The sequence below is a fragment of the Callithrix jacchus genome, chromosome 1, assembly GCF_049354715.1.
Source record: "Callithrix jacchus isolate 240 chromosome 1, calJac240_pri, whole genome shotgun sequence".
Taxonomy (NCBI): domain Eukaryota; kingdom Metazoa; phylum Chordata; class Mammalia; order Primates; family Cebidae; genus Callithrix; species Callithrix jacchus.
This window is the reverse complement of record NC_133502.1, coordinates 206,798,288-206,810,523: the sequence shown is the minus strand read 5'-3', so window position 1 is coordinate 206,810,523 and position 12,236 is coordinate 206,798,288. Positions and strand designations below refer to the sequence as shown.

General features: G+C 38.5%; 1 protein-coding gene across 33 annotated transcripts in view; it reads left to right on the top strand.

Moving 5' to 3' along the window:
• Positions 1 to 12,236, top strand: part of RBFOX2 (RNA binding fox-1 homolog 2) — a 287,551-nt gene that overhangs the window by 85,370 nt on the left and 189,945 nt on the right. For 32 of the 33 annotated variants that reach the window (XM_078339469.1, XM_078339486.1, XM_078339474.1 and 29 more), the window contains exon 2: positions 3,297 to 3,347. In XM_078339469.1, the coding sequence (XP_078195595.1) occupies positions 3,297 to 3,347 (51 nt within the window). Of the gene's footprint in view, positions 1 to 3,296; positions 3,348 to 6,288; positions 6,339 to 12,236 lie in introns of all 33 variants that reach the window. The other variant, XM_078339619.1, reaches the window with a different exon arrangement.

Genomic DNA, 12,236 nt, shown 5'->3' with positions numbered 1-12,236 from the left:
TAATCACAGACCATAAATCTCACCTTTTTGAAGTGCTTTCAGTGTTTCAGTGGTTTTTAGTATAATAATGGAGGTGTACATCCATCACTAATACCTAATTCCAGAACATTTTCATGTCCCCCCAAATAAACCTGGTTGCCATTAGCAGTCACTGCTCATTTTTTCCCACTAGTCCCTTAAACCATTAATCTATTTTCTGTCTCTATGAATATGCCTGTTCTTGACATTTCATGAGTAGAATTATGTAATTTATGGCCTTTTGTCTGTTTTCAAGCATGATGTTTTCAGTGTTCATCTGTGTTATAGCTGTACTTTATTTTTAAAATTACTGAATAATATTCCACTATGGATGTACCATACCATACTTTATTTATCCATTCATCAATTGATAGACATTTGGTTTTTTTCTGCTGTTTGGTTATTATGAAATAATGCTGCTATGAACATTCATGTACAAGATTTTATGTGGACGTTTGTTTTCAGTTTTCTTAGTCATATACCCAGCTGTGGAATAGCTGGGTCATATAACTATATTTAATATTTTGAAGGACTATTCAACTGTTTCCAGAGCAGCTATACCATTTTACATTCCCACCCTCAATGTAGAAGAATTCTGATTTCTCCACATCCTTGACAATACTTACTGTTGTCTGGCTTTTTGATTATAAATTCTGAGGAATATGAGTTTTATCTCCATGTGATTTTGATTTGCATAATGACTTACGATATTGAGCATCTCTTTATGTACTTATTGACCATTTGCATATCTCTTTTGGAGAACTGTTTAGATCTTTTGCCAGTTTTTAAGTTATTTGTCCTTTTGTTTTATATATTTGGGATATACATTTCTTATCAAACATATGACTTGCAAATATTTTCTCCCATTCTGTGGGTTATCTTTTTATTGACTTGATGGTATCCTTTGAAGCACAAAACATAATTTCAATGCTTTTTTTTTTCATAGAAGTGGGCTCGCACTAAATTGCCCAGGCTGGTCTTGAACTGGGCTGAAGAGATCCTCTTACCTTGTCTTCCTGAAGTGCTGGGATTATAGGTATAAGTCACTGCACCTAATTTTTTTTAGGGATGTGGTTTCGCTCTGTTGTTCCAGGCTAGGGTGCAGTGGTGTGATCAAAGCTTACTGAGGCCTCAAACTCCCAGGCTCAGGCGATTTTCCTGTCTCAGTCTCCTGAATAGCTAGGGCTGCAGGTGTGTGCCACCATACTGAGCTATTTTTTGAAAATTTTTTGTAGAGATGGGATTTCGCTGTGGTACCCAGGGTGTTCTTAAACTCCTGGCCTCAAGCAGTTCTCCTGTCTTGGCCTCCCAAAGTGCTGAGATTTCAGGCATGAACCACTGCATTCAGCCAAAAGCTTTAAATTTTGATGAAGTCTAATTTATTTGTTTTCCTTTGACCGTTGTGCTTTTCATGTCACATTGAAGAAACTGTTGTCTAATGAAAGGGCATGAAGATTTACTCCTATCTTTTTTAAGAGTTTTATGGTTTTAGATATGCTCTATTTTGAGTTAATTTTGTTTATAGTGTGGGGTAGGGTTCCAGCTTCCTTCTTTTACATATGGATCCATTGACTTTCTTGGCATTCTTTTAAAAAAATCAGCTAGCCATAACTGCAAGGGTGTGTTTCTGGCCTCTCAGTTGTGTTCTGTTGGTTTATCTCTCTATCCTTATGCCAATATTACACTCTCTTGATTATTGTTGCTTTGTAGTAAACTTTGGCATTAGGAAGTGTGAATTCTTCAACTTTTTTCTTCTTTTGCCAGATTGTTTTGGTACCCATAATTTTTTTTAAAGGCAGTTACCCTCAATGTCTAGTGTGCTTTCTTCGAGGAGACTATAAATATTAAAATGTCCAAAACAGGAATATAGGAAGAGATAAAGAGAACTTGGATTGTCTGTGATTACATCAGTGACTGAATTCCTGCACATTTTCTGGTTATTTATCATCATTTATTTATTTAAACATTCTTTTGGGTGTCTGCATGCATTAGATACTGTGCTAGATCTCAGGGAAACCATGGTGAAGAAGACACAGGGTCTCTGCAGTGAGCTTAAGTTGTCTTCTGGTTTTCATGCTTTTGACTATCAAATATCTGAATATAGTCAACCTACCAATTAGTGGAAAGTTTACTCTACTGTCATGTTCAAAAGTCCTATCAACGAAAATTTCTTTTACACTGTTCTGCTAGTATGAATAGAAGTGGAATGGAAGAAGAGGATGAATATCTAAGTAGCAATGTTGAGCACTTTGACAGTTACGAAAGCACTGTATGTTCTCATTTACTCCTTTGTGTGCACACGTATCTTCCCTCATTTAAAGGTTCCCTTGAAAGGAAGGGCTTATTTTTATTTGACGTTTTTACTCCATCAATCAACTAACAGTGCTTGGAAATTTTTAACACTAGTGTATATTAACTGAATGATGGAATGGGTTGAGTAAGCTGGAAATGAGTGCTCATGTTATATGACCTTATACTAAATTAGGGTTTACATAGCTTTTATTAGCTATCATCTTTGCCCTCAAGGATCTTGATTTAGTGGTTTACAGTGAAGATGAGACAGACACTCCACATGATATACCTTTAAAAAAAAGATTAATTGGAATAATAAATAACATAAAAAGTAAACTGCATAAATAAGCTAAATAAATATTAAATATTACAAGGAGTCACTTGAGTCCATAGGATGATACAGAATAATAGAGGAAGTCTTGAACAGAGGTTGAATTTCATCCAAATTTCAAAGAACTGAGGGGATAAAACAAAAAAGTGAAAACTGAGGGGAAACAGGTTGATAGAGATGACAAAACTTTTCTGGGTCAAGAGGTAGTTCTCAGCAGGGTTGGTACTTGTCCCCTTTCTATCCAGGGGACATTTGGAAATAAACCAAATGGTTAGCCGAGTATTTAGGGATGCTGTGGCTTACTGTGAGTTGGGACTGGCAATGCTGAGGTCCTACATTGTATGATGAAGTTAGGAATTACTCTGATCCCAGTCTCAGTAGCACCCTGCCTAAGATACACTGGGAAGGAAACACATTTAGCTGCATAAGGAGGATAATAATTTTTACGAATAGTGCTCCTAAGCAAATACTGTTTTTGTTTTTGCCATTGTAGAGGCTTAATGAGGAGATACATACTTAGGTAGGGTGGAATACAACTAACGGAACATTTTAAGAACCAGGGCAGGAATTTGTATTTGATCAGTTTGGATGATTTTCATTATTCTTAATATTTCTTTCCTCTCATAGTTTGGTATTTTTCTTGTCTTTCTCATAGAACGAGCCTCTGACTCCAGGTTATCATGGATTCCCAGCGCGGGACAGCCAGGTTGGTATCTGCTGTTTGTAACTCAGATGATGTATGTGTGTGGTGTGTTCCATTAAAGGTTGCTATGAGAGAGGGCATTTCCTGAAATTACTTATTTTGAGAGGGAATGTGGCTGGTTTCAGCAATGAATTTACTGTTACATGTAAATTAAGCGTAGTTTTAAATTCTGTAAGTATTAAATTATTAAAATTGTGGCTATTATAAGAGAAAATAATCACTCAAGCACAGTCATGGTTGCTTTTGTATTTTCTTTCTAGGCTACATAATAATTCTTTGACCTGGTTTTCTTGATGCCTCATAGTTCTGAATGCTGGAGTTGTCTCTTTATTACCTGCTAGTTAGCCCCAGTGCCTGCACAGATTTTTTGAGTCCTTGTAATGATCTGTAGCAAGAAAATTCCATTCTCCTCCCTGGGGGAATTCAGCCTTATGGTTTTAATCAGGGAAGGAAGGCTTGCTTGAGAAAGTGAAATTTCTGCTGCCTTTCTTTGTTAGATGGGAGGATGACTGGAAAAGCTCAGGCCCTACTATTGGTCAGAGCAGAACTGCTTCCTATGAAAAACCACACCCTCATTATGGTTTAGGCAAGTGTATAAGTGCCTTCCCTATGTTTCTGGTGTTTGAAGACCTGAGCACATGGCCTTGAAGAAGAGTTAGGGTAGAAGAACGGGTAACACTTCCTCTCCGAGAAATGGTGTGGCTTAAATCACCTCGCCTCTGAAAGAAATTTGTCTCCTTGCTGTTTGGGGATATTGACGTTCTTCAGGAGATTTGAAAGGGTAGCTTCTAGCACTATCTTTGATATTCTCCTAGAAATATCATTATTCCTTACAGGGTTGTTAAAAAAAGTTACCGCTTGCCCAACGGATATGAGTTATAGTGCTAAATGAAAGAGTTAGTTCATAGTGTCCTTTCCAGAAGTTCATTGAATCTCATCAGAGCTCCTGAAGCTGATCTTAAAAGACAGGATGGTCGGCTGGGTGCGATGGCTCATGCCTGTAATCCCAGCTCTTTGGGAGGCCAAAGAGGGTGGATCACAAGGTCAGGAGTTCGAGACCAGCCTGGCCAACATAGTGAAACCCCATCTCTGCTAAAAGTACAAAAATTGGCCAGTTGTGGCACACACCTGTAATCCCAGCTGCTCAGGAGGCTGAGGCAGGAGAATTGCTTTTGAACCTGGGAGGTGGAGGTTGCAGTGAGTTGAGACCGCGCCACTGCACTCCAGCCTGAGTGACAGAGCGAGACTCGGTCTCAAAAAAAACACATAGGATGGCCAATAATCAATATAATCAATAGTCACTTGTTTGGAGGCCTTTCAGATTTGAGAGTGTGCGTCCAATTCTTACTCTTGTGGTGCTGAGTTGATGTCAGAGTGGCCCCAGATAGGGCATGGAAAGAAGTGTTGTTGTCTCTGTGTTCATCTCCCATTGAGTTCATCACTGTTAAAATTGAAGATGGAAGCTTTTGGTAATAGATAGGGCCATTTACCCCAAATCTAAAGAGAATATAATGATTTATTTATTTTTCTTTCTGGTTTGTGTCTGTCCTAGAGCTTCTATATGCTGGGAAACTTATGCCCTTTGATAGTACTTTTATATCTTAGTCATGTATCAGAAAAAAATTCTCAGACCTGGATCCCCCAAAGAGATTCTAATTGGGTGGGTGTAAGATTGCGCTTACCCATTCAAATATTTTTAAACCCCAAAGTTGATTCTGCTACGTATGTGGTTGATAACTGCAGTCCTATGGGCTGCTTTAAAAGCAGTGGCAGTTTCTGTTTCATCCTGTACTTTTCACCTAGGACATGTAATAAAGGGATCATGGTTAGTCTCTTAATCTAGGCTTGCAAACTAATGCAGTTATTTTATTTTTTATAAAATGTTGCTTATTCTGGATCTAGGAAGGTAAGCTAATTGATGTAAAGTATGGAAATAGACTTAATGGAGTTTAAAAGACTGAAAGGGTACTGTATAATGCTGTGTTCTTCCTGTGTGGATTACAGATCAATAAGGAGCTAAGCAAAAGGAGTTAATAGGAATTTATTGAAGCCTAAAAAAGTAGTCTCTTTCTTTGTACCTACTTAATTTTTTTCTTTCTTTTGCAGCAGGGGCCCACTTCTGTAACCTGCACATTCATTACTAATGCTATCTCTGCTGCAGGCCTGTTGGAGACCCTTTGCCATGATTTAAAGCTGCTAATTTACTTTGAGGCACATTCTAATGGTGACAGGCTTATTTTAGTTTATTTTCTTGGGCTTTATTTTGTACTGTGGTTGGATCTTTGAATTAGAGATGTTAGAATAGTGCAAATAGGCAAATATTGAATAGCTGCTTGTACTTGATGAATACAGAATCCAAATGAGTGCTGCTAATTAATGTGCCTAACCTTGTGAACTCTCACTTTGTGTTTTGAGATTTGGGAGGCATTTATCAGCGTAAAACACTGGTCGCTGAACAGTCTGAGCTGGTGGAAACAGAACTTGTGATCTTTATATCTCCTCAGCATGGTTTTAGCTCAGCAAATCAAGGAACTGGGGAATGGGGTTATGGTGAATTTTAATTGTGAGTTTATTTACCTTCCCTTTTCTGTTACTGGTTTGTTTGGTTGGTTTGTTTTTTGAGACATAGTCTTGCTCTGCCACCCAGACTAGAGTGCAGTGGTATGAACATGGCTCACTGCAGCCTTGACATCCTGGGCTCAAGTAATCCTCCCTCCTCAGCCTCCTCAGTAGCTGGGACCACAGGTGTGTGCCACCACACCTGGCCTGTTTGCTTTCCTTATTCTTTAGCTGTTCCTTTCTAAATAGGTAAGAACCATCCACAGACAAGGTTCTTATCAGTGGTTGAATGGTGATTTTAAAAGAGGTAACTCTTTTGATTGTTGCGGAGCACTTTAATCAGTTCTTTCTCATCTTATTCTCCCAACCACCCCTTTTGAAGTAGATGAGACAAGTATTTCCTTTGGAAAAATAAGGAAATTGAAGAACACAGAGGTAAGTGACTTATCCAAGGCAACAACTGAAGTAAGTAGCTGAATGAGAACTAAAACTTGTCTTCTGTTTGAGGGTCCTTTTCTCTGTACTGGAGAATTATTGATTGACCAGAGGAAAATGTGGTCGTCTGTGAATGTGCCCATTCACTCACTCACATTATTTTATTTACCATGTCAGGGCTTCATAGACTTGTTCAAGCTCAACCATGGATGTAGAATTCCATGACTCCTGATTAAAGATTATTACTACTAAGTTTGTTAGCACCAAGTGTACCAGCATTTCACTTTTTAAGTGACTCTTTTATCATGTTATATACAGTCCCAATAGCACATTTGAATTAGAAATCTGACTGAAACGAGTAGGGAAAACCACCGGCCACCTCTTGCATTTTTATGCAAGGTAACCTCAGCCTTCTTTCCTGATCTGTTAAGAAGCTTTATGGGATGACAATCCATTGCTTTTATAAAGCACTTTAAGCATTTCATTATACCTGCTAATGTGGTTTCTCTATGGAAGTGGAGGAGACAAACATTGTTCCAGTTTTGCCTAAGTAAAAACTAGTTCAGAAAAGTGAGAAATTTTATCTAAGGCCACGCAGGGCAAAGTGCAGTGGCTTACATCTATAATCCCAATACTCTGGGAGGCTAAGGTGGGAGGATTGTTTGAGCTCAGGAGTTGGAGACCAGCCTGGGCAACATAGCAAGACCTTGTCTCTACTAAAAATAAAAACAAATCAGCCAGATGTGGTGGTGTGTGCCTGTAGTCCCAGCTACTTGGGAGGCTGAAGTGGGAGGATTGCTTGAGCCTATGAGATTGAGGCTGCAGTGAGCTATGATTGTGCCACTGCACTCCAGCCTGGGCGACAGAGCAAGACCCTGTCTGAAAAATAAATGAATAAATAAGACCAGGCAGGATTTTAGATTGATGATACAATGTAGTAGTTTAGATTCCTAGTTGACTGTTTCTTTGTGATTTATGTGCATGTGCTTAGGAGTGTTCCCAGGCTTTGATTAAGGCTAGAATGTTTCATGGATTTGCATATTTTTAAAGTAGGAGAATACTTGTGTACATCAGCTCTAGGGTTTTTATATAAGAAGAGCTTAAGAGCAGCAGTCTGATTAGAAGAAGGCTTTGTTCTGTACAGCAAGCTTACTGTTTTTGCTAAGATTGTTTATATGGGATGGCGCTTAGGGGTTTCCTGGAAAGTGATGGGGGTCCTAAGGCTAGCCCCTCACTCTTTCTTGGTGCAACAACTTTATGTCTGCTATAAATAAGGTGACCATATAAACCTTAGCATTCAAGTTTGGACACTTTTGAGAATAAAAAGTGATGCAATAATTAGTTTCAAACAGTTCCAGGTAAACTGGGATGTATGGGCATCCTTTTATAATTAAAGAAATACAGTCAGTGTTTTCTTAACCAATGTGATCAGAACTAGTAGGCCATGGGTTAATCTAAACAATTGGTTGAAGTGGGGAAATAGTTTAAATTTTAAAATAAAAATTAAAAGTGCTTGGGGGTAAATAGGAGAGAGTTGTTTACTAGTTTTAGGTGGTCTAAGAGTACTAAAAGCTTTCCTTTATTAGACTTAGGAACTGGAGAGCATTAGTTAATTTAACCAATTTTAATTGATTAAAAGAGCTTATACTTTAATCAACCATAGGGAAGACTTACTTTTGTTTCATCAATTTTGTATCTCCTTAGTGGCTACTTGGCTAAATTTTGTTTTCTGGTTTTAGAGTCAACTCAATTTGGGGGATGGGTAGGGAAGAGGATTAGAGCAGATACACACAAACTAGAGATAATTTGTTTTGCTTCATTGGGGTGGTCTAACCAAGTAAGGGATGTTCAGCAGTGGGGATACTTGGAAAACTAAGTGTTGAAAATAGTACTGATAGTAGTATCTCAGCATAGTCCTTTTTTCTTAGAACCCTAAATTGTGGCACATTGCATTGTTGAAAACTTGAACAGTATGGGAGTGAAACATTACCCTTAACATTTGAGATTAAAGAGAGTACAGAATCCCGCTTGGTTTCAGGTTCGGGATCAACTACAGGACTGGGAATATTAGTAAATTATAAAAACCTGTATCAGCTGGGCACGATGGCTCATGCCTGTAATCCCAGTATTTTGGGAGGCTGAGGTGGTCAGATTGCCTGAGCTCAGGAGTTCGACACCAGACTGGGCAACATGGTGAAACCTTGTCTCTGCTAAAAATACAAAAAATAAGCTGGGTGTGGTGATGTGTGCCTGTAGTCCCAGCTACTCCGGAGGCTGAGGCAGGAGAATCACTCGAACCTCGGAGGTGAAGATTGCAGTGAGCCGAGATCGCACCAGTGCACTCAAGCCTAGGAAACAGAATGAGACTCCAACTCAAAAAAAAAAAAAAAAAAAAAAAAGAATTTATCTGGGTATGGTGGTGTGCTCCTGTAATCCCAACTACTCTACTCAGGAGACTAAGGCAGGAGAATTGCTGGAACCCAAGAGGTGGAGGCTGCAGTGAGCCGAGATCATGCCACTGCACTCCAGCCTGGGCAACAGAGCGACACTCTGTCTCAACAACAAAAAGACAAAAAACCCCTAATGCTTACACCTGTGGTTATAAACCATTTTATTTCTTCCTTATGAATAAATATACCTTTTCATTATTTTCCCTGTTTTATTGCACTGGCTAGAATTGCAAGTATTTATGTGGGTTAGGAGTGGTGAGAGAGAATGTTTTTGCCTTGTTTCTTAGCATGGGGAAAGCTTTCATTATTTCATCATTAAAAATTATTTAAGCTATAATGTTCTATTTTGTTTATTAATTGATGAATAAAAATGTATATAGTTTTGGTACACAAAAACCCAACTGATATCTGTTAAGTACTACTTTACAGTTTACAAAGCACTCCTGTGTATATCAGTTTCAGTCTTCACAATGATTCAGTCAGGTAGGTTGGGCTTTATTATCCCTTAGATAAAAACACCAAAGCACAGAGTTTGTCAAATCAATCTCCCAGTCTTACATAGGTGGTAAGTGAAGAATTGGACTTGAATCCTGATTTTCAGCCTCTGTGTCTTGTATTTCCCTTTTGTATTTTTTTGTCAGTGTCTCTCTGAATATGAATGTTCTTTTGCTGGTGTGACAAGATAAGATATTCTGAAATCTTTGGTGAATGTAGCAGCATGAAGTCTTCATATGACCTGAAAGTCCCTTGAATAACTTATTTCTGTCAAGTTTTCTTTCTGTCTTGTTTGTTAAAATAGCTTATGATCTAAAATTTATCTGTTTGTATTTTAAATAAAAAGAAAAAATGTCATGTTGTCATTCTTTGATTTTTTTTTTTTTTTTTTTTGAGACAGTCACCCAGGCTGGAGTGCAGTGGCACGATCTTGGCTCACTGCAACATCTGTCTCTGGGATTCAAGTGATTCTTCTGCCTCAGCCTCCTGAGTAGCTGGGATTACAGACACGTGCCACCAAGCCTAGCTAATTTTTCTATTTTTAGTAGAGGTGGGGTTTCACCATGTTGGCCAGGCTGGTCAACTCCTGACCTCAGGTGCTCCGCTCACCTCAGCCTCTCAAAATGCCAGAATTACAGATGTGAGCACCATGCCAGGCCCATTCTTAAAAAATGCTTGTCAGTGACTTCTCAAAATTATATTTTTTTCTTTAATTTTCTAGAATTTTGTGGAAAGACACAATGTGGCCATGTTCCATTGATTAGCAGAAACAAGTGGGAACATCGAAGGAGATGCATAAGTTGACAAATATAACAAAGACAATAATAGATTTACATTCAGAGTGGCAGCCTTACTTTTAATATAGAGGATAAATTTTAAATGACCTAAGGGTTTTTTTCTTAAAAAGTATTTTCCTTCCTCAAGAATTTTTTTCTTTTTTCTAACCAGTTTTTATTTATGGGTAGAAAATGAACTTTATTTTAGTCAAATTTTTACAATGAACTTTCAAGGCTTTTAGTTATTTTTATTGGGAACTGTGGATAACAGCAAATGCATCTTCTGTAGTACTCATTTGGCTTGGCTGAAGAAATCATCATTTCTTTTTCTACTTTTCTTCCTTTGGGGATAGTGGTGGAATAGAGGATATGGTAAGGGTGTTCAGATTCTTGCTTAGTGCTTTTGAGCTTAAAAAAAGACTGTGATCCTAAGGAAGGAGTAGCTTTTATGTCATGACCCAGTACACACACGTATGTGTATGTTGACTATAACTTAGAATGAGTCTGGCCAAATGCTGCTTATCTTTACTGTGTTCTAAGTACTGGGGTATATTCTGTCTCCATTTTCTGTCTCCATTCAAAAAATTATCGATTGTGACCAATGATTGACCAAAATTGATCTCTGCTGGATTTTTCCTGGACCCATTATTGGATTGCAACCTGTTTGAAAAACATTATTCTAATACTTACTGTCCTTAAAAATGCAACCTTAAAGAAACCCCATGCCTTTATTTTTTGAGACAGAATCTCACTTTGTCACCTAGGCTGGGGTGCAGTGGCGCAATCTCTGCTCATTGCAACCTTCGTCTCCCAGGCTCAAGCGATCCTCTCACCTCAGCCTCCTGAGTAGCTGGGACCACAGGTGTGCACCTCCATGTCCAGCTAATTTTTGTATTTTTTGTAGAGATGGGCTTTCACCATGTTGCCCAGATTGGTCTTGAACTGCTGAGTTCAGGCGATCCACACACACCAACCTCCCAAAGTGATGGGATTACAGGTGTAAGCCTCTGTGCCTGGACACAAGAAACCCCATACCTTTTAGCAGTCACTCCCCTACTTTCCATCTCTCCACCCAAGGTCTAAGGCCCCCCAGCTGGAGACTGGATTAAAATAACTGGTTCAGAAGTTAAATGTTACTGCTTCTGTATCTACAATCTATAATACATTTCTTCCTGATCCTCTTTTTTTCTTAACCAAACATGCTTTTGCTTTGCTGTTAAATTACAGGAGGTGGGAAATTGCTTCTTTTCTTACTATTAGGTTGTCTAGAACCCCACTTTTAGCCTTTGTGCAAAGCTTTTTCAAACGGTTGCTTCTCTCCAACATCTGGCCTCAAGTCACCTGTCAGTAATTTAGGTCCTTCTGTGGTGTTTGTTGTCCTTAACACCCTCTAGTGGATGAAGGTCTGGTATATGCTCTATAGTGTCTAGCATTCTTGTAGCACTTTTCTTGATCCATGTAATCAGCTTTACTATTGCATTTTTAGATCATTTCATTTTGCAGACTGTTCAAAATCTTTTCGCTCCTGGGAAGGACCATTTTATTTCTTCTGCTGCTCACTGCTGTGCTAAATAATATGCTTATTCTGCTGTTTCTTGATTTGTCCGACTTTTGGCACTATTCTTTGACTTCCTACTGTTGAAGATGATAAATCAGCGGTATGATTTTATTTTATTTTTATTTTTTAAGACAGAGTCTCACTCTGTAGCCCAGGCTGGGGTGCAGTCTTGGCTCATTGTAACCTCTGCTTCCTGGGTTCAAGTGAGTCTCATGCCTCAGCCTCCCAAGTAGCTGGAATTACAGGTGCATGCCACCAAACCTGACTAATTTTTGTAGTTTTAGTAGAGATGGGGTTTCTCCATGTTGGCCGGGCCAATATGGAACTCCTGAACTTAAGGAATCTGCCTGTTTTAACCTCCCAAAGTGCTTGGATTACAGCCATGAGCCACCGCACCTGGCCAGAAATTAGCAGTTTTATAGACCCCCCCCTTTCCTTCTAATAAAGCCATTTTTTTAGTCAAACCAATATTTATTGATTTATGAGTACACAATAATTTTACTATGACTATTTAAATATTTTATATCCAAACAAAATATTATTACTTTCTCTTATGTATTTGTTTCCCCTGGAGTTACTAAATAGATAGAAAAAATAAATATAAATATGTATTTGGCAA